The sequence below is a fragment of the Rhinolophus ferrumequinum genome, chromosome 18 (assembly GCF_004115265.2).
Source record: "Rhinolophus ferrumequinum isolate MPI-CBG mRhiFer1 chromosome 18, mRhiFer1_v1.p, whole genome shotgun sequence".
Classification (NCBI taxonomy): Eukaryota; Metazoa; Chordata; class Mammalia; order Chiroptera; family Rhinolophidae; genus Rhinolophus; species Rhinolophus ferrumequinum.
Window position 1 is genome coordinate 15,144,873 of NC_046301.1, and position 22,772 is coordinate 15,167,644.

General features: G+C 36.6%; 1 protein-coding gene across 9 annotated transcripts in view; it reads right to left on the reverse strand.

Moving 5' to 3' along the window:
- ELF2 (E74 like ETS transcription factor 2) overlaps nucleotides 1-22,772 on the reverse strand; it is a 93,285-nt gene that overhangs the window by 45,692 nt on the left and 24,821 nt on the right. For 3 of the 9 annotated variants that reach the window (XR_004425651.1, XM_033135024.1, XM_033135023.1), the window contains exons 3-4: nucleotides 22,042-22,274; nucleotides 9,210-9,375 (exon numbers count right to left, since the gene is read on the reverse strand). The exons of 2 other annotated variants lie outside the window; for them this stretch is intronic. Coding sequence is in view for 3 of the 7 variants with exons in the window: in XM_033135024.1 (XP_032990915.1) it covers nucleotides 9,210-9,375; nucleotides 22,042-22,113 (238 nt within the window). In the remaining 4 variants the exon portion in view is untranslated. Of the gene's footprint in view, nucleotides 1-9,209; nucleotides 9,376-22,041; nucleotides 22,275-22,772 lie in introns of those variants that run through there. 4 more of the 9 variants (XM_033135033.1, XM_033135027.1, XM_033135030.1 and 1 more) reach the window with 4 other exon arrangements.

Below are 22,772 nucleotides of genomic sequence, written 5' to 3' on the forward strand. Positions count from 1 at the left end.
CAGTATTTGTTAGTAAAGATTAGTAAATCTACTTATATTACATAACACGATGTTAATTATGCTTAAAATGAACTTTTAAAAAAAGGCCAGCAGGAAATATAGAAAAGCAGTACTGTCTTCTCGCTGGGAAGATTATGAGTGATTTTCACTGTTTGTTTACTCTGCAATACTTCAAAATTTTTCCAATGAGCATGAACTGCTTTCATTGCAAAAAAATAAAATAAAATTTAGGTGTAAGTGAGAATGATTAAAACTTACTGAGATTTTAACATGATGTTAATCTAAGTAGGACAATATTATGGCTTTGGTATATTATAGATGATCATATTTATGTTTTTTGGATGACTACTTTTTTTATATTTTAAATAACCCTAAGGTATTCAATATTCGTTATATAAACAAAAAAGAAAATATATTTAAGATCTTATATAGATGGTTCTTGATTATACTGCCATATTGTCAAAGTCAACTTGTTTCAGTCTATATTTCCTAACAGCTATGTGTTCAACACTGTATTATATACTATATTTGACAAACCTTATAAACATGGTCGCTGTCCTAAAGGGATTTACACACTCACTTTGAAAACTGAAGGCATATACACACAAGAATAGTCTAAGAAAGTAAATGATAAGTGCCTCAATCCAGATGGTCTAACAGAAGATCAGGAGTGTTTATTGTAGGCCACAATTATTGTGGAAAGTTTCACATAATTGGGCCTTGAAGAATGGCTAATATCCAAACACATTCTTGACAGAAACTTATTTGAGCAAAAGCTCAGAAACATAAACAGCACAGTCCAAGCCAGGGACAGTAAGAAAAATTACAAAAATACAGTGTTTTAGTAGATTAGGAAGGAGCTCCTTGTGGATGATTCCGTAGGTCACTGAATTTGGCAGAGGAGTGGCCTTTGAAATCCTATGAACAAAGAGCTTCAAGAGAATGATAAATGTAGTTGCCAAAACACAGTAAGTTAGGAGGAAATGATGAGGAATAAGTACAGCCTGAAGGTATAAAGCATTTGTTTTTTTAAGTGGAAGTGAAAGGATAGAAAAATATACCAGAGAAGAAAACAAATATTGTTTTAATGTATAAAAGACCTTCTCCATGTTTGAAGGCACAAGGAAAGGTGCTAATGAAGTTAAAAGAACACTTCCGGAGCACTTACTAAGTAATAAGCACTATGCTTTACATATTTATTTTACGTATTTCTTCACAACCTTGAATTCCTACTTTATGACAGTGAAACAGACTCTGAAAAGGTTAAATACTAACAAGTGATAAAGTGGAAATCTGAAACAAGGACTAAATTAATGTTCTAACCTTTCCTACTAAAGAGAGCTATGTAAAAGGCTACAAAGGAAAAAACCAAAAAAACAACCTCGGCGAGACAACCAAGATGGCGCAGTAGGTAAACGCTGTGCTTACCTTCTCTCACAACCACGTCAAAATTACAACTATTCTACAAAACCACCATTATTGAGAATCGCCGAAAATCAAGTTGAACTGAAGCCTTTCAACTAAGGCCCTGCAGAAGAAGCCACCTCCAGACTGGTAGGCAGGGCAGAGCCGTGCAACGGGCTGGTCCCACACCCGCGTGTGACCATTAAACACTGGGAGGGCTATTTCAGCTGTGGGGGTCCCCCCACCCCCTAAAGGGGTGAGAGATCCAGCCCCACCCCAGCCCAGGGTTCCAGTGGGGGGAGAGAAGTCCCCTAATTTCCGGCTGTGAAAACCAGCGGAGACTGTGACTGACTGAGAGTGAGGGCGGCCGCACTCCCAGGCGCTCCTCGTGAAGGGACTGTGCGTGGACTTACCCACCATCGGACTCACCCGCTGAGCTCCAGCTCTAGGGGAGCAACTGGAGAGATGGCAGGGACACAGGGGGAGAACTGAGCTGTCTGGCTTGGACAGGGGCTGGAGAGGCGGCTTTCTCCCTGATGGGGGAGCTGGCGGAGGCCATTGTTTCTTTGTTGAGCCTCCGCCTTCCCCGCTGGCAGACGCAGGTGGCCGCCATGTCCGAGTCTCTGCTGGTCACTCACCACGCCCAACTGTACAGGCTGTGGCTTAAGGAGACCTACACTGGATCCCCTCCAAGGTGGTCCTGACGCTGGCGCCCCCAGTGGCCAGCTTCAAAATGAGCCAGAGCATTACCCAGCAGCCTCCGCCTCCAAGTAGGACACACCTAAGGGGCGGGATTGGGCAGGCACCAGAGTCCTGCTGAGGCAGATCCTGCTCTGTAGGGTCAGCCCTGCAACAACAACGCTTACACTGTAGTCAAGGCCGGTCCTCACAACCAGTGAGCCCAAGGGTGAGTCCCACTGATGTGCAATTATCAACCAAAGCTCAACTACAAGAGGAGGGCCCACACAGCCCACACAAGGGACACACCTAGAGCCCGTGGCTCAGGAGACCAGAAAGACTGCGTCACTGAGCCCCACAGCACACCTACTACATAAGGCCACTCTGCTAAGACCAGAAGACATAGGAGCCCTTCCTAATACATAGAAACAAACACAGGGAGGCAGCCAAAATGGAGAGACAAAGAAACACGTCCCAAATAAAAGAACAGAACAAAGCTCCAGAAAAAGAAGAACTAAGCAAAATGGAGATAAGGAATCTATTAGATGCAGAGTTCCAAACACTGGCTCAAAGAATGCTCACTGACGTCAGGGAGAACTTCAACAGGGACACAGGGAGCATAATAATGGAGATGGAAACCATGAAAAAGAACCACTCAGAAATAAAGGATACAATGATGGAAACGAACGATATATTACAGGGAATCAACAGCAGATTAGATGAAGCAGAGGACCCAACCAGCGATGTAGAAGACAAGGTAACAGGAAACACCCAACCAGAACAGCAAAAAGGAAAAAGAATCCAAAAAACTGAGGTGAGTTTAAGGGGCCTCTGGGACCAACAAATGAAGTGTACCAACATTTGTATTACAGGGGTACTAGAGGGAGAAGAGAGAGAGAACAAGGAATTGAAAACCTGTTTGAAGAAATAATGACAGAAAACTTCCCTAACCTGGTGAAGGAAATGGACATGCAAGCCCAGGAAGCACAGAGAGTCCCAAACAAGGTGAACCCCAAGAAGCCAACACCAAGACACATCATAATTAAAATGCCAAAGGTTAAAGACAAAGAGAGAACCTTAAAAGCAGCAAGAGAAAAGCAGTTAGTTACCTACAAGGGAGCCCTCATGAGACTGGCAGCTCATTTCTCAACAGAAACTTTGCAGGCAAGAAGGGAGTAGCAGGAAATATTCCAAGTGATGAAAAGCAACGACATACAACCAAGATTACTCTATTCAGCAAAGTTATCATTTAGAATTGAAGGACAGGAACTTCCCAAACAAGAAAAAGCTGAAGGAGGTCATCACCACCAAACAATTATTACAAGGAATCTTAAAGGGAGTTATTTAAGATGGGAGGCGGTTAAGGATGGGTGAAAGGGGAAAGGATTAAGAAGTACAAATTGGGTGTCACACAGTAGTCAGGGGGATGCAGGGTATAGAATAAGGAATATAGTCAATAAATATTGGTACTAGATCTATCAGGATGATAGATGGAAATGGGGTAAGCGGCAGGGTGAAAAGGTGAAGGCATTAAGAAATACAAATTGAATAAGTGAATGAACTAATCAGAAACAGTTTGGGAGACAATGAGGAAAAACTGAGGGTTGCTAGATAGGCGGGAGGGGTGGGGGGTGGGGGGGAGGGTGAGGGGATTGGAGGGCAATCGGTGACCATAGGATGGCCACGGGCTTGAAAATTAATCTGGGGAACGTAATTTGGTGGTTACCAGAAGGTAAAGGGGTTGGGGGGTGGGGGATGAGGGTGAGGGGGATCAAATGTATGGTGATGGAAGGGGAGCTGACTCTGGGTGGTGAACACACAATGTGATTTATGGATGATGTGATACAGAATTGCACACCTGAAATCTATGTAATTTTACTAACAATTGTCACCCCAATAAATTAAAAATAAATTTAAAATAAAAAAAAAGAAATACAAATTGATAGTTAATACAGTATGAGGAATATAATCAACAATGTTGTGAAGATCATGTGGGGTGCCAGATGGGCACTGGACTTATCAGGGGGATCACTTCATCGACTGTGTAGATGCCTGACCAATGTGCTGTACATCTGAAGCTGAAGTAGAATAATACTGAATATGTCAACTATAACTAATATATAGGTATACATAGTCACGGGATGTGGAGTACAACATAGGGAAGATAGTCAATGATATTTTAACAGCTATACAAGATGTCAGAGGAGTAGTAGCTTGGGGGGTGGGTTATCACTTTATGAGGGGTTTAAATGTCTAATTATTACGATGTTTTGTACACATGAAACTAATTTTAAAAAAAAAAAAACTAAATAAAAAACAAACAAAAAAAAGCTCAGGAATAGTCACCCAGAAATTTCTATCATATCTGACTACTCTTTGGCTTCTTCAGGTTCCTCGAAATGTAAACATTCCCTAAAGTTAATCCCTTAATTCTGTGCCCTTTGTTCCTGATCACAGAGAGACAAATACAGAATTTAATATCTTCCTCTTAGAGGAAATTTCTCAAATACCTTTCCCCTTGGAGATTTCCTTTATTTCCATGGCTTCAATAAGCATGATCCCCAAATCAGTCTCTCCTTGACCTTTCTTTATTAAGCTTCAGTTGTACCAGATACGTATGTTCTGTTTTCCCCTCCAGATCTATTGTCCTAGGTTTCAAGTTGGGTTTGGTCAATGGAGTGCATTGCAAGGGATTAGAGGAAGGAAGGACAAATAAAATCAGAGTACTTATTCCCTGGCTCCGTCTCTATGGCATCGCCTTCAAGCCAGCTGTGTCCTTTAACCAAAGGTCCCAGGATTCTCCCAAGGTGACCCTCTCTCCAAGACTCTCTGGTAACCCTTCCCTCCCTTTAGCCCAAGAGCCAAAGGACAGAAACAGCTCTGTTACTTCGGCTCTCAAGCACCCCCCATCTCTTATGTTTACCCTAAGTTTGCCTACATATTTGTAACTAGTCATTTATTAAAACGTTCCTTAAAATATCCTAATTTGAGTATGCCATCTCCTTTGTGATGGGACCCTGACTATACATTTGTGCATCTTTAAATACCTAAATACTTCCCCTTACATGCTCTGCTTCAATCTCAACATCAACACGCCTATTACCAAACATATCTGCTTCCCAAAACTGCCTTCCTCAATTCCCTAGATGATCCTATTGCCCTCACATAGTGTCAAAACCCTGAATAATGTCTTATCTATGACTCTCCTCCAATCTGTCATGTCATTAGACCTCACCTAGCAGTATGGCTTATATGAGCTCCTCTGTTCCCCTGTTCCTATCGTTTCTACCTTGTTTGACTATTTTTCAAGTCATCCCTTGTTTCCTACGACAAGAGTTAGTCTTCCTGCCTCATCTTTTACCCTACAATTCATTCTGTCTACTGAGATACTCAATACATAGTACTTTCTACTCAAAACCTTCCAAATCTTTCTGCACCTTATATGCCTAACTTCTGCCTCTTGGGTTCATATCACAATCTAGTCACAACTCTTAATGGAACCTCCTGTCAATGTCTTATTTACTCAATATCTTTTAAACATACCTTGAATTTCAATATTCCACCCATTTATTAATGACATTTCCCTTTGTCTCAAGTGCCTTCCACCTGCCTCCTAGCTGCCCATCTGTCCTCCTGTCCTTTCTCTAAAACATTCCCTATTACAGTAAATTGAACTGTCCTCTTCTGAAAATTTCTTCGAATTTGTAAATTGCACTCAATTGATTCTATACTGCTTTACATTTTGATTATAGTATGTGTGTGTTCTAATTTAACTAAATTATTAACTCCCTGTGGGAAAGAAACATGTTGCAAACAGTGCCCTTGCACATAACAAATGTAAAGTATTTATTGATATATTCCCGTAAAGTTAAATGGAAGGTTAAGAGGATAAATATAGTAAGTTAAGGTGTAAGATGAAGTAACAGATCCTAAAAGCTCAATCTTCTCAGACATGTCTTAAAAGATTTCTATTAAGACTTATCTACTATTAATTACAGTGGCATAAACTTGCTACTTTTTAAATGGTAATCTGTTGTAACCTTTTAAAATTTACTATGAATATATACATATATATAAATTTCTTTTTCAGTATACATAAAGACTGCTTTTCAAATCTTAGTAGGGAATGCAGGAGACTCCGCTCTACGCGCAGCTTACCCTCCAGAGCAGCCCCCAGAGCTGGCGGAGTCCGCAGCGGCCCGCCACGGTCACCACCGCTCTCCGCCCACACTGCATCACTACTCCTCAAAGGCTTCTCATGATTATTAGTCCTCAGTTATCATCAAAAAGCAGTTTATAGGCTTAGATGAATATGCTTATTTTTAAAGTTTCAAAATATATTTTGTTTTTCTTATAAAATTTAAGAGAGGATTACTATTGCATATAAGGTCTGTGAGGGAAATGCATACTTTCAGAATATAAAAAGGTGAAGCAAAATAGCCTATAATTGTACCTAACAAAATGAGAAATCACTTTATTCACAAAATAATGAAGATGGCTAAGTATACATCATTAGAAGATTTCAGTACTCCTGCCTGGTTGACACGAACATTGTTTCTGGCATGGATATATACATATGGGGATACAAGAATAAAAGAAAATTTTCAATGCAAACATGCCGACAACTGACATACAGGTCAATAAATATTATGAACATTTTTAGACTAATATAATCTAAGTTATAATGTAGGAGCATTGCAGAAAGTGTTTCCTAGATGTACAAAAAGAAATCTTAATCTGTATGAATCTCATTTCCACCAATCCACCAAATAAAAACTGCTGTAGCCATCTTGTCAATATTCCTTCCCTTTTTTTCCTAGTCAGCTTCTTCTCCAAAATTCACACATGTCTGGAACTTAAGTTAAAACTGTATCCCACAGAAACGAGCTTGACCTTAATCTACTGCCTAACAGGGAACATACGTTAGGATGAGTCACAACAACCTTTATTCATTTGTCATGTTTTCAATGTCAGAGGAATGAAAATTTATTCAGATTTTAACGGGTCTAAAAATGCATTTGATTCTTTAAATAAAAACAAAATTAAGCTCAGATTAGCTATTCTAAATTAATCCATACATATTAATAATCCTTATAATGTTACATTAAAAACCCATGAGCGACAGTATTTTAACGTAACTTCGTATATTATACTCTATGATCTACATGCCTTATGATGACTAAATGCGAGTGTTTTAAACTGCTGTGATTATACATGTTTAATAAGCCAGCAGTTTTCACTATGAATTTAATATTGCCTTTAAAAGAGTTGTATCTGAAAAATTCTAAGTTGTTACAGTGTTGTCCTGTAAAGACAGACAAGAATTCTATACTATTCTTTATTTTTAGAAGTAAGCATAGATTTCATTAAAAATCCGTAAGCCAGTATGGAATTAAAAATGTAAGATGAACTTTTCAGGAACATTTAGACTATTTTAGAATAATGTGCATTACTTATTAACATTTGCTTTTTGTGTTGAAGAAAAATAAATCTAAAAAATATTATCAAGTGTTCAAAAAGTACTTTTAAAATATCACAAAAGCAGCTGTTCTTTTACCCAGATTTTGCATATCCTCTTTTTCAATATCACAATCACTCATATCTCTGTCCTGAAATAAGAGCATTACCCTTAGAGTTCAAGACCAAGCAAATTAAATTCTTTAAATGGCTTATATTTCATTCCTACTTGGAATTGTTTTTACCTGAGAAATTTAAATTAATGAAGCACTGACCATCACTTGTACAATCAATAAGATCTGGCTGACCTGCTCTGATATTTTAATGTGATAAATGCCATAGTTTTCTACTGATGCAAACTTGGCACTGTAGTTTTCATTTCTCACACATTCTATTTTTTTACATTCAACTTTAGCTATCATACTTTTTTCTTGAGCTATTAGTTTTCTGTTTAGTTATGCTCCTATAATAAAATCAGCTACAATAGCTACTTCAAAATATCATCACACATAATACTTTTAGCTGTTCTTCCTATGCTTTTCCTCAAGAAGAAAATTCATCTCTGCCACTAGACTTCCAGGTTCTGACTGAAAAACTCTCCAAACTATCAGAAAAACACATGTATCTTCCTGCCCTTTGTATTATCTATTATAAATCAGGTACCACACCAGACTCTAGTCTTGAAGCCTTTATGAAGTGTTTAGCAACCTGTTTCAATAAAATGAATTGATTACCAATCACATGGGATTTGCTGAAACTGGTGAAACCACTGCTCTGAAGAGCAAGGTAACTTCCAACCCCTCCACGCAACAAAAAATAGAGCTGGAGGAAGAACAGCTTTAAGCTCGTCCTAGGGAGTGCTACTGGGCCTCAACAAGCAGAATACATCAAATACTCAAATTTTTTAATCATGAGACTTTGCTGCATTTATAGAAATTTATCTAAATACTTAAACATTTTTATTAGGATTGTAAACCAAATATAAGGATTCTGTTCCCCTATTAATAATAGCTAAAGATAAATTTTAATGTTTATTATAAAATAGCCACTACAATCCTACAGGTAAATTTTCTTAAGGGTCAATAGCAAAAATTAAAAGGTTTCTCCAAGAATTATACATACTAACACCCAATTAAACACACAGTTATCTCGCCACAAACTGAAATACCATAATTTCTGAGATGACAAAAAGGAATCTGATAGGCTACTACAAAGATGCTTCTGACCTAAGAAAAATGAATTATACTGTCCCACAAATATTGATTCAAAGAAACTCTTAATCTGTTATAGAATAAGAATACTATATTTATTTTTTAAATTAAAAAAGTTATCCTCATATACTAGCCTATTGACTTTGTAAGTAAATAACAAATAGTTGTTATTCGCACTCCCGGGGTAAAAACAATAAAAATAATTTTATTATTGTGGGCGTGTAATTTTGTCCTTAGGGTGCATGGTATGAGATTCTGTTATACCTCAAAAAATTATAATGTAGAACTTCTTATATCTCTATAAATTCCCTTACAAGAGATTTCCACTAGTTTCCAATCTATACTATATAGCATTACAAAGAGGTTCTTTGATATATTATGTATCTGGCAATAGTAATGTTGACACTTACTTACAAAATGAGAACGTTATAAATAATAAGCATTTTATGAAATGTCTACCTGTTTCCACATTCTCGGTCTCAACTTCTTGTTCTTCTGCCACATCTTGCATCATATAAGTCTCATCATCATAAACCAGAACCTGGGCTGCATAGCCCTGCTCTAATCTGGCACTTGGAACTGGCTCCACAATCACTGCTGGGTATTCAGAAACCTTTTCACTTTCCTACAAGAGCAAAATTTAAAAAACAATCAACCTTTTTATTCACAAATTCTGGATTCAGTTATAAATCCTTGAGTTCACAGAGTCTCAAGGAATCCACACAATGAGCTTCGCATATGATAAATATGAACGTAAAAATAAAACAAGAGATGAAAAAGGCTAACATTAATCTTTTCAAGTCTCAAGAGGTGAGACATAGATTAAACATTTTAAATAATCAGGGCTTTAGATTAAGATGGCAAATTGAAAACATGCATATAGTTTCACTCTCTCATGAAAGCCCACTAAAACACAGTAAGAGACTTTGAGACATAAACACATAAGGAGAAGAGATAAGAGCAACAAAATCTTGGAAGACTGAAAGTGAATGGGTGAATATTAAGTGGTTTAGAAGACCTAGGAAAGCCAAATCATAGCCTGGCAGCAAAAACAAAGCTGAGAAACAATTTATTTTACACTGGAGAATGCACAGAAGGCAGTACCAATTACTTTCGGAAATGTAGGAGTAGCAGGTGATAGAGAAAGAGGGAAGGGTAAAACAAGGAAGATTCTCTTAAAGTTGTTTGAAAAGCATTTTGATTCCTAGACCTGCTTCCTCTGCCATGATACTACGCAACCATCCCTCCCCACCTCACTAAGAAGACTGAAGAGTTACTTTTCTAGAAGGAGAAACAAGAGCATCTTTGAGATATATTAGGCACATTTGCTACGTAGTATCAGTACTGGACCAAATCCCGTTTCCAATCAGCCTTTTAGTCCTCCACTTTTAATTATGAGCAGACAACCAAGGAAAAGCCCTTAACACAGAACATATACATACATATTTATGTGTGTGCGTGTGTGTATAATATATATATAATATATATTCATACTCATATATATTATATATATTCATATTCCTCAGAAATAAGAGAAGATATTATAACCTTAAAACAAGAAAAGAATACAATTTAATAACATTAAAAAATAAAAACTTCTTAAAAATTAAAAATACAATAACAAAGATGGAAAAACAGAGGCTTGGAAGATAAAATTGAGGCAGTCTTCCAGGAACCAGAGAAAAAAGATAAGGCAATGGAAAATAGGAGAGAAAAGAGCACATTAGAGGACCGGTTCAGGAGGTCTAATATCTGAATAACAGGAGCTCCAGAAAAAGAAAACGGGGAGTGGGTGGTGGGAAGGTTGCAAAGAAATCAAAGTATTCCAGACATTTTTCTAGAGCTGAAAGACATAAGGTACTAATTTGAAAGGACCTACCAAATGTTTAGTATAAAAACATTACAGGAGACCTACACTGAGGCACACTATTGTGAAATATCACAATACTGGGGACAAAAGAGAAGCTTCTAGAAAGAAAATACAGGTCATATGCAAAGAATTAGGTGCAATTCAGTCTTCTCAACCATCAAACTGGAAAGATGTTAACAATAGAGCCATTTCTTCAAAATTACAAAGGAAAATTACTTCCAACCTAGAATTTTCCACCCAGTCAAACCATCCTATGAAAGTAGAATAAAGGTTTTCTCAGACATGAAAAGATCTCAAAACATTTACCCTCCATGCATCCTTTCTCAAGAAACAACTGGAGAATATTTTCCATCAAAAAAAGAGCCAATTTTTAATTTAAAACAAAGTCAACTTAAGATACAGAATATAGGAGAGCAATATGAGAGAGAGGTAACAGTAATTTTCAGGAGGACTATGAAGAGCTTCCAGGATGCCAACAACTGTGCACTGGATTTACAGGGCAGCCAGTCCAGACTATAGCAGTGAGACTCTGGGACAGCATGATAAACTGTCGACATCAAGACAACCGCTGACACTGTTCCAAAGGACAGAACGCCCACATAAGCCTATTCTAGATTTTCACTCATATCTGACTTGTCTTGATGAACCTCTTCCCCTCACATTGCCTTGCTCTGGATCAGCTGAGAACACTCATTTCACCTCCTGGGTGTGTTCTGCTTTGCTCCACTCCTAAGTGCCAGAAGAAGACCACAAAGAGCAAACCCCCCCCCCAAAAAAAAAAAGCAGCACTCTTTCCATGTGACCATAAATCTGCAGAACGAACATGCCAGATGCCTGACCAAGATGGCCCCATGCTTCCAAGAACTAACTCGTGACACTGCTTACCGACTGCCTGAATGGCAGCTCTTGAAACCCAATGAACCTGATGCCAAACTAGTCAGCCCTTTTCCTGGAAGCTTCATCTAACTATGGTAATGCTGCCCTTTCCTAACTCAGTTAGCTTGGTCACTATTCATTTTTTCAAAGTAAACAATGTGTTGTTTAGGAATATATACACAGACAATAATAACTAACACTATAAAGAAAAGGAATGACAACACAGAACCAGGATAATGGCACCTCTGGGGAGGAGGATGGGGATAAGAGAAACGGGCACATGTAGCATTCTAAAATACTACTAATTTCTATTTTTTTAACCTGACTGATGGATAATATGTGTTGTTTTTGTTATTCTTAAACTGAAATATATTTTATACACTCTTCACTTTGTATCAAACATTTCACAAAATAATTTTAAATGAAAAAACAAAGATAAAGCAAAGCTTTTTTTAAAAAGTACATGCTGAATATTAACACTGAATTCCCTACACTGTATAAAGGCAAAAAATGTGAGTCTAACTTTTTACTGTTAAAAAAATTCATTCTCACGAATTGTATAATAAAAGTTGAATCGCCATGCCCCTTGCTCAACGCACAGGCAGCACCACCAGCTACGAAACAGCTGTTAATCAGAAGCATAGGTAGGCAGACTCGTTAGAAACTCGGAAAGCAGTATCACAAGTACTGTGTTTCCCTGAAAGTAAGACCTGGCCAGACAATCCGCTCTATTGTGTCTTTTGGAGCAAAAATTGATATAAGACCCGGTCTTATTTTAATATAAGACCGGGTCTTTATAATATAATAATATAACATAACATAATATAATAATGGGTATAAGACCAGGCCTTATATTAATTTTTGCTCCAAAAGATGCATTAGAGGGCCAGCCCGGTGGCTCAGACGGATAGAGCTCCGTGCTCCTAACTCCGAAGGCTGCCGGTTCGATTCCCACATGGGCCAGTGGGCTCTCAACCACAAGGTTGCCAGTTCGATTCCTTGACTCCTGCAAGGGATGGTGGGCTCCGCCCCCTGCAACTAGCAACGGCAACTGGACCTGGAGCTGAGCTGCGCCCTCCACAACTAAGACTGAAAGGACAACAACTTGACTTGGAAAAAAGGCCTGGAAGTACACACTGTTCCCCAATAAAGTCCTGTTTAAAAAAAAAAAAAGATGCATTAGACCTGGTTGTCCAGCTAGGTCTTATTTTCGGGGAAACACAGTTGCATCTGAAATAGTATTAACCCAAGTAGCAAATATTTTATTTATATATAATCCAAAGGACTTAAAACTTCTTTCATTCCTCTGAAATCTAATTAAATCTATATTCAATAGTAACATTAATCTGAGATTATTTTATATTCTGAACCACCCATCCTCTCATCCTACCAGCAGGAAATAAATCAAACTTTCTAAAATCGAACTTTCTAAACGACGAAATACTTGAGGACTAGAATTCTGTAAAAGGCCAATTCCTCCATCTAGAATTATTTGTTGTTTATCTGAAATTCAAATTTAACAGAACAGCCTATATTTTCCCCACCAATTAGGATTCTGGACCCACTCTTCTCTCTCTTATATCTTAGTTGGGTTTTGTTTTGATATTTCAATGGTCCCTTCCCTTTAATCATAAAAAAACAAAAATCTTTATTTTTAAAAAATTGTCTCTTCTTTCTTTCAGTTGAACTCCAGATCTTTGCTCCTTATACCTGCATACACTTCTCAAAAAGACAGTAACTCCTTGACTCATTATCTACATATATCTTGTAATCTGGATTCCACCACCTCACTGAAATTCTTCTCTCAATATGTCAATAAAGACCAAATTCTATTTGTTTTCATCCTTGTTTGCCATTCTGCAGACTACACACTGACCATCGCCTCATTTTAAAAATTATTTCTCCCATCAATTTTGTTCTCTTTCTACCACTCTACTTTCAAGCATCTCCCCTGACTCTTCTTCCATCTCCAGTGACTCAAATGCAGTCCACTAAAGTTCCGTCCTCGGCATCTCCTTTCTTTTACCCTATACTGCTATCTCAGGCAAGCCGACCCATGCTTATCATTTCGAATAGCGCCTCTCTGCTGATGATTACCAAATATTTGTCTTCCACTTTGACCCATCTCCTGAACTCCAGACCCAAATTTTAAAGTACCCACTTTAAACATCACTACAGGAATATTCAGTCAATACTTCAAACTTCACATGTGCAACTGGAACAAATGATCAACATCTCTCCTATTCCACCACCCTGTATTCTCTAAACTTCAGTTTCTTCATATTTAAGAAAGATTATAATATTCATACTTCACAAAGTCCCTTGAAAATTAAATATGCACAAAGTACTTAGCACAGTGTCTAGCACATAGTAAATACTCAATTAGTGGAAGCTATTATTGCATTGTAACAATAGTAATACTACTTGCCCTCAACTATGGAGGGCCTCTTTTCACATTACAATCAGAATTGTTTGTATTCTTTGTACAAAACCCTTGCACGACTCCCTATTTGTCTAAAAGGAAAGTTTAACATACTAAACAATGGTTTGTAACACTCTTTGAAATGTAATCCTCAACCCACCTGTTAAGGGTTGATTGAATTGTGTCCCTCAAAAGATGCTGAAATCCTAACTCCCACTACCAGTAGGGTCTTTGCAAATAATCCAGTTAAGATGAGATCATTAGGATAAGCCCTAATCCAATATGACCGTGTCCTTATAAAAAGGACAAATTTGGACACAGAGAGACAGAGGGAAGCCGCCATCGTCAAGTCAAGGAACACCTGAAGCTACCAAAAGCTAGGAGAGACACACGAAAGAGATAATCCCTCAGAGCCAACACCTTGATTGCGGGCTTCCAGCCTCCAGAACTGTGAGAGAACAAATATCTTCTGTTTCAGCCACTCAGTTTATGGTGCTTCGTTACAGCAGCCCAAAGAAACAAATACACCAGTTTACAACCTTATTTCCTATATTACTTCACAGAGCTGTTCGCCTACTTGCTTTGCCCCTAATTTCCAAAGGTAAAAGCTTCAATGACTTTTGTTTATGTTACTTTACAGCCTGAAACTACCTTCCATATCTGCCCAAATCCTTTTCATCCACTCAGGGCCCAGTTTAGGGCGTCTTCTGTAAGCCCCCAACCTGAATTAGTTTGTCCATCTAAGTACTTCTAGAACACGTTGTTTGCCAAATATTACCACTGTTCATTATCCTGTATTATAATTATGTTTACATATCCAACTCCTGGACGAGACAGTAAGATGTTTGAGATCAAGAATCAACTTTTATATCCTCCCCAACAACATACATTTCGTATAAACTGAAGTGGCATTTAAGTATTTGTAGCTTGCTTCAAAGAATGATAAAGCTCAAAACATTTTAACATTAACAGGTTTTCATAGTTTCAACATTTGCTAATCTACAATGCCAAGTAACGTCACAAGCTTTTTCTCTACCAAATGAGAGGGGGACCACAGGCCACTGCATACAGACTGCAGATAATTGTTGCTTTGTACTGTACAGAGGAGTTAGCTATTTTTACTAGGGAATAAGGATAGAAATGGAAAGAATCAGGAGTCTGTTTTATAAGAATAGCAAAAACTTATACATCCACTAAATTATTTTACTTAGGATCACGATAATCTTGCTCAAGTCACCAAATTACATAATAATTTGAATGAAATCAAGATTCAGTAGGCCTTGGCACAACCTACTTAGTTCCCCATAATCTAAGGTTGTTCGACTTAGCAAATAAAAACACAAAATATCCAGTTAAATTTGAATTTCAGATAATGAATAATAAGTACAAAAAACGTCCCACGCGCAGGCTTGAACATGGTTACTAGGCAACTTAATGGTAAAGAAAGCCCGCGACTTTCAAAAAGCCGGCGTTTTCATAAAGCCTGCCATTTCCGCGGTCCTGCTTTGTTCCCAGCTTATGAAAGCAGCCAGAACAGAGCCCAGCCCCGAGCCAGTTCCGAGGACCTTCCTTTCCTCTGTGCTGTCTCCCTTGTACTTGAGCATAAGCTTAATAAAACCGGCCTGGAAATTTTAAAATAAGAAAAAAGAAAAAAAAAGACTGTCCTATGCAATATTTGGGACATACTTACAGAGTTATTTGTTGTTTATCTGAAATTCAAATTTAACAGAACAGCCTATATTTTCTCTGGCAACCCGACTATAAACACTAACAGTGATCTCAAAAACTTCATTCAAGGGGAGAGAATCTTAAAGAGGCAGGACTCGTGCAACACTGCAGTGTTCACCTACACAGTGCTTTTGTAAATGCACTCAAGTCATTGCTCTCCAAGTATATCACAAGTTTCCAAACTTAATACCATATAATGGCTGAAGGCAGTATATTGTAACCCTTTCATCACTGTTACAAATACATTGAAAGACATGAAATTCAGGAGTGTATTAAAAACATATAAATTATATATATATATATATATAAATATATAAATTATATATATTTATATAAATATATAAAAGAATGTTTCACATTCCTTCTTTTGTGGTAGAGTAAGGCCACCTTCAAAGCCTTATCAAAAATGAAACACACAGTGTGTCAGGCTCTGGGGAACTAATTTCCCCTCAACAGTTTACCACAGGAACCACTCCAAATAAATATGTCACTAAAATAAATGCAGTGTGCTTGCTATGCAAACATAATTTTAAGACAAGTCCTCTAACCGCGATGGTCATGATGCAAAAAAAGAAGGAAAAAGAAAGCATACACCCATCAGTAATGGATTAAACCTTCACCATATCTACACAATGATGGACTATTCAACATCAATTAAAAGGTTAAGGCAGATATCGATATACTTCATGGAAAAATATCCATGATACAAATAAGCGGGGGTAACAGGACAGTTCTACTGTATAATTCTATTTATATATTTATCTTACATATGCGTTAAAAAGTCTGGAAATATACATCTCAAACTATCACTAACCTTGTTAGAGAGATATGATCAAAGAGGGATTTTCATTTTCTCAGTATGTCTGAGTTTACTGTGTTTTACAATAATCCTGTATAACTAAGAAAAATCAAAATACTTCCAATTTTTTCATTTAAAAATAACAAATGGAACAACAACAACAAACAAACAAACGAACAAATCCTTAAAGCCTATAGGGGTAATTTGAAAACTTTTACAAGAAATACCATTTGCATAACACAAAACTGTGGAAGAATCTATCTCAACAAATAATTAGTTTTTAATTGACTTTCCCTGGTATTTTCACAAATGTAGACATCCCTACAACCACCATCACAATCAAGAACTAGAACATTTCCATCACACCAGAAGGCTCACTTGCACCCGCTAAATCAGTCAAACCCTCGTCAGCACCACCTACTCCTCCCACCCCACCTACAGGGGCCTAGGCAACCACCAATCTAATTTCTAGCCCTATTCATTGCCTTTTCTAAAATTTCATATATAAGGAATCAGCAGTTTGTGCTCTTTTGGGTCTGAGTTCTTTAAATAAACATAATGTTGAGATGTATACATGCTGTTGCATGTATCAGCAATTAATTTCTCTTTATTGTTAAGAATTCCGTTGTATAGATAGGATACCAATTGTTAATCCATTCACCTATGTCCATATGGCTGCAATGCCCCTATTAACATCCTGCTCTTCCCCTCCCATCCTTTCCATTCCATTCCATAATTACCTATGAGTCAAATTACCAGATCATATGGTAAGTGTACATTTAACTTTTTAAAAACTGTCAAATTATTTTCCAAAGTGGTTATTTTACATTCCCACTAGAAATGTACAAGAATTCCAATTGCTCTACATCCTTTCCAACACATGGTACTACTCTTTGTATTTCTCACCACTCTGTGTAAGTATGCAGTAGTATCTCCTTGTGGGTTCAATTTGCATTTTAAATTTGCATTTCTATCATCCATGGGTTTTATCAAAGTGAGCTATTTATTATCCATGTATTTGGAGATATTAGCAAGCATCTTTTTTGGGCTAATGTCTAATATAATTCTGCTTTAGTCAGACAACCTTTTCTGTATGGTTTCAATCCTTTAAAAATTATGAGACATATAGCCTAGCATATGATCTTCTTGGTTCATTGTCCACATGCACTTGAAATGAATGTGTATTCTGGTGCTGCTAGGTAGTGTTCCATAAATGTCCATTAGGTGATGTTGATTGATAATGTTTTCCAAGTCTTCTATATCCTCACTGATTTTCTAATTGTTCTATCAATTACCGAGAGGAAATCTCCAATTAGTACTGTGGATTTATCTATTCCTTTCAGTTCTGTCAGTTTATGCTTTATGTATTTTGAAGCTCTAATATTGCATACATATTTAGGGTTAAGTCTTCTTGATGAAATGTTTATATTTATCCCTGGTAATAATCTTGTCCTGAAACCACTTCAGCCTTTTTATGATTAAATTTGCATGGTATGTCTATTTCTGTAGTTTTACTTTTAAGCTGCATTAATACTTAAGATGAATTTCTCATATGAAACATAAATAGGTTTGCCTGGCAGGCCTGGTGGCTCAGGTGGTTGGAGCGCTGTGCTCCTAACGCCAAGGTCGCCGGTTCGATTCCCATATGGGCCAGTGAGCTGCACCACAGCTAAGATTGTGAACAACAGCTCTCCCTGGAGCTGGGCTACTCAAGCAGCCGGCAGCCAGCAAGAGCTGCCCTGAGCTGCTGTGAGCAGCTGACTGACAACCGGCAACCGACTGCCGCAGCCCAGGGAAGCGCAAGACTCAGAATAGGCAGGGGCCAGGGAGACTTGTTCTACACAACTAGACTGAGAAACAATGGCTTGAACCAAAGTGGGGGTATGGGGGGAGGGAGGCAGAAGAAGAGGGAAAAAATAGGTTTGCCTTTTTTTTACCCAATCTGACAATATCTGCATTTTATTTGGACTGTTTAGAATATTTACAATTAACATTATCAATAAAACAGGACTTTAATGATCTTTGTTCGTTATTTATTTCATTTATTTGTCCTTCCTTTTATTCTGTCTTTTCAAATGAGTATTTTTTAGTACCCATCTTAATTCAAATACTGGCTTATTATCTATACTTCTTTGCTTCAGTTTTTAGTGGTACTCTAGACTATGTTTAACTTACCACAGTTGATCTACAATTATTATTATTTTACATGTAATATAAAAAGCTTACACAAGTATTCTTCCAATTCCCTCATCCCATCCTTTATTCTACCACTGTCATACATTTACTTCACATTATACACCCCAGCACATTGTTCATATTTTTGTTATAAACAATCATCTTTCTAAAAACTAAAAACTGATTTTAAACAGTATTTAATATTTACTCACACATTAGCTATTTCTTCAGTGCTTTTCATTCTTTTATGTATATGTAAGTTTCCATTTGGTATATCTAAGTCTCATTTACCTTCTGTCTAAAGAACTGCTTTTAATATTTCTTATAACACAAGGTTCCTCGTATATTCTTTCAGCTTTTGTCGGTCTGAAAAAAGGCTTCATTTTGAAGGACATTTTTACTGAATATATAATTGTAGGTTGACAAGTTTCAGTCTTTCAGCATTTTAAAGAAGTCATTATCTACTGACTTGCATAGTTTCGGTCAATATGTCTGTAGTCATTAACTTTGTTCTTCTGTATGTAGAAATCTTTTTCTCTAGATGCTTTTAAGATTTTCTGAAATTGGCTTTCAACAATTTTATTATGATGTGCCTCAAGTGTCTATTTGCTCTATGCTTTGTCCTGCTTGGGGTTTAAGCTTCTCTCAGATCTTTGGGTTTATATTCTTCATCAAACTTGGAGATTTTTATGGCCATTATTTCTTTGTGGGATTGTTTATTTGTTTTTTCTGTTTTCCTCTCCTCATATTCTAGGACTCAAATACATGTATGTTAGACAACTTGATCTTGTCACACAGGTAACCAAATCTCAGGAAATACATATACATCTGTATACACACACACACACACACACATTATTAAGAGTTTATCAATAATGGATACTGAATTTCATAAAATCCCATTTCGTTAAGTATATTATTCCTACTAACATATCATGTCATATATTATACTACTATGGATATTTATTATATTAATGGTTTTCTTAATATTGAATTACCCTTGTGTATCTAAATCCTATTTGGTAATTCAGTTTTTTCACATACGATTGCATTTTATGGGTTTACAACTATTTTATTTATGATTTTTACATCTACACTCATTACTATGACTGTAGTTCACATTTTTGGTATCTTTGTCAGAAACAGCATTATCCTAATTTTATAAAATGTATTACTTTTATAGTAAGAAATAACTTATAAAAACAAAGCCGGAAAATTATTAATAACTCTCCAAATGTCCACCACTTTTTTTTTTTGCCCACTACTGCCTTTTTAAAATTTATTTTTCAATGATAGTTGACATACAATATTACCTTTGTTTCAGGTGTACAACAGTACCCAACACTTTTTAAACATTTGTTTTTTTTCTTCCAATTCTGGAGCTACGATTATAAAATCTTGACAGGTTATTTTCTCCCCCTACCCTACATTTCAGAGTATAGATATTATAGATATATATTACAGATACATTTCCTGAAAAGTTGCTTATAAGACAAAAATACATCTTTCAAATACTACTGTCCTCATAATTCCCTTTGTAAAATTAGAAGGTATTTCAGAAACTAGCAGCTTTTCTTTTTTCCTGAAATTCTCTTCCCCTACATGTTTCTATTGCCCAATCCCTTACTTTATTTAGGTCTAAACTAAAATACCACCTCTTCAGAGAAGCCTTCCCTGACCACCCTAATTAAAATACCCCCTGCCACCTCTCCATCCATCTGAAGCCCTGATTTATATCTTCAGAGATATTCTGAAATACTTTATCCCTAGTGCCTAGAAAAGTACTTGATACAAGGTAAGTGGTCAATTAATATTTGTTAAAGAAAAAGTTCCCTAAAATATTTTTCCCCACTCTGGTGCCATACTACCTAAAATGCTTGTAACCACCCTACAAGGCTACCACATAAATCATTAGTCTTGGTAATACACTCATCAGAGTGCATTGGTAAAATGACTCCATTTATCACATTCTTTCTTCCATAATAATCAGTTCTCCAGGTCATGAACAGCTGGGGTTCCATGTAAAGGAAGAAAATATGAGTCTTCCAGAAACAAACTGTTGCACTCTTTTCCCATATTGACAATACCCAATCAGCACAAGATCAATATATTATTCTGCCTATTGTTCTTGGCAGCTCCCCTCATAGGACTAAATACCAACAGAATAACACTATAGCACAAAGAGAAAGCACTTAAAGAAGAACCAATAATTGGTCTGGGTGATGGATGGATGGAAGTCCCCCGAGTCCCTACTCTCTTTGGTGAATCATACCTGGAAGTGATCGTACAGAAAGTAAATCTTCAAGGAAAAAGTAGATGTCGATTATGAGAATAAAGTGTGTTCTGTAGCTATGGCTTCTCTTAATGGACTTTGACCAGTTTTAGGTTCAAATATCATAGGAACATTTGAGTTACCGGATCCACGGAGAACAAAAGAAAAGAAGTAACTTCACTTTATCCCCTTCCCACTGAACTTGCCCATAGCTATTTTGGAAGACTGAACAAACATTAACCAACCAAGAAAAAGAATCCAGAACACACAGCCTGCTGTCCTAACTTGTTTCTTAGTCACGTACCTACACCACTATGCTGGTACTAAGTACCAGTAACAGCAGTATCTTTCACAGCCTATAGAGAGAACAGATTTTTTTAATACAGTAAACTCTCCATTTTCCCCCCTCATCTCTAACCAAGTATTTGTCCATTAGCGTGACAGCATTATTATATTTTAATTTAGATCATTCCCAATACATAGTCTTTATTAAACAATAGGAAAAGAAGCCAGGCCCTAGGAAGCCCATATATTTCTGCTACTGTTATTTTTCTACTCCCATTCCTTATTCTTTAATGTTATCAATAACAATAACCAGAAATGCTAATAGTGAAAAAATTCTACATGTGTAAAATATCAAAACCTGAGTTTATTTTCTGATTTATAAATCACCTAAATTCTTAAGTATATGTATTAGATTAAAATATGATGGATCCCCACACTGAATTACATGTAACAGAATAACCACAAAACAAAGATGACAACTAAAGAAGATACATACATCTAATTTAAGATGAATTTAATTTAGGTATTTAAGTACACTGTATACCTACACACTCTATAGTCCAAAACAATAAATTTTATCGGGAATTTAAATCTCTCAACTAATACTTGTGTTTTTTCTTTCAATTTTTTCCTCCCAGTTCATTCCAGTATATGCACGTTCCAACAATTCAGGTGAGTCTGGCAGTACCTTCCCTCAACCTTCTATTACCTAAATTATAATGAGGAAACACGGCATGGACATGTACAATTTCATATACTGTACATTTCTATTCTCAAGTACCTGTTTCCTATTAATTTCAAAACTAGTTCATGCATTGAATTCTATGGAAGAAAAACAGAAATGAAATACATTGGATGCCTAACCTCTTGATTTTCTACTCCATTGCTGGAAAGCTCCAAAATAGAACCTCCACTGTCAACCACTGCTGAAGTCATTGCGTATTCCCTGAGGAAGCTTGAAATGCTATAATTCAATGTAATTAAAGGTTCATGGATGATTGCCAGAGTTATAGGTTTGCATTGTCATGTCTTAAAAGTCAACAGAGGAGTGTAGATATCCAGAAATCCAGTCTTCTAAAGATGATTAACGAGAGTGCCTAAAAAGAGGAAGAATTTGAAAAGTTATTAAAAATATATAGGAAGGATATAAAGCACAACCTATTCTGCAATGTAATTTTTAACATTTTTATAAGCTAAGAAAAAGGAAATAGGCTTTATACAGCCCTGTGTCAAAAGAGGGCAGTAATGAGCATTCTACTTCTAAGCATCCAGTTCATGAACATACTGAAATTAAGTTCGTACCAAGCTACTTACTGTACATAGGTGTCATTGTGATATTTACATTCTAAGAGGTGAAATGTTATAACTTTCTCCTTTATGAAGATGTACTTTTATTCCTGAAATATTTTCGTAGAAATTTTTAAATCTCTTATGCATTAAAAACATAAAACGTGCTGGACCAAGACTTCTATTTGCCTACTTAACAAATTAAAAGATTTATTGGTTTGTAAACATGTCATTCTTCTTTGGCTTATTTAGTTTATTTATTTGAATAATATAATTAGAATTGTCTTTTGCTATGGTAGCAATCTCAT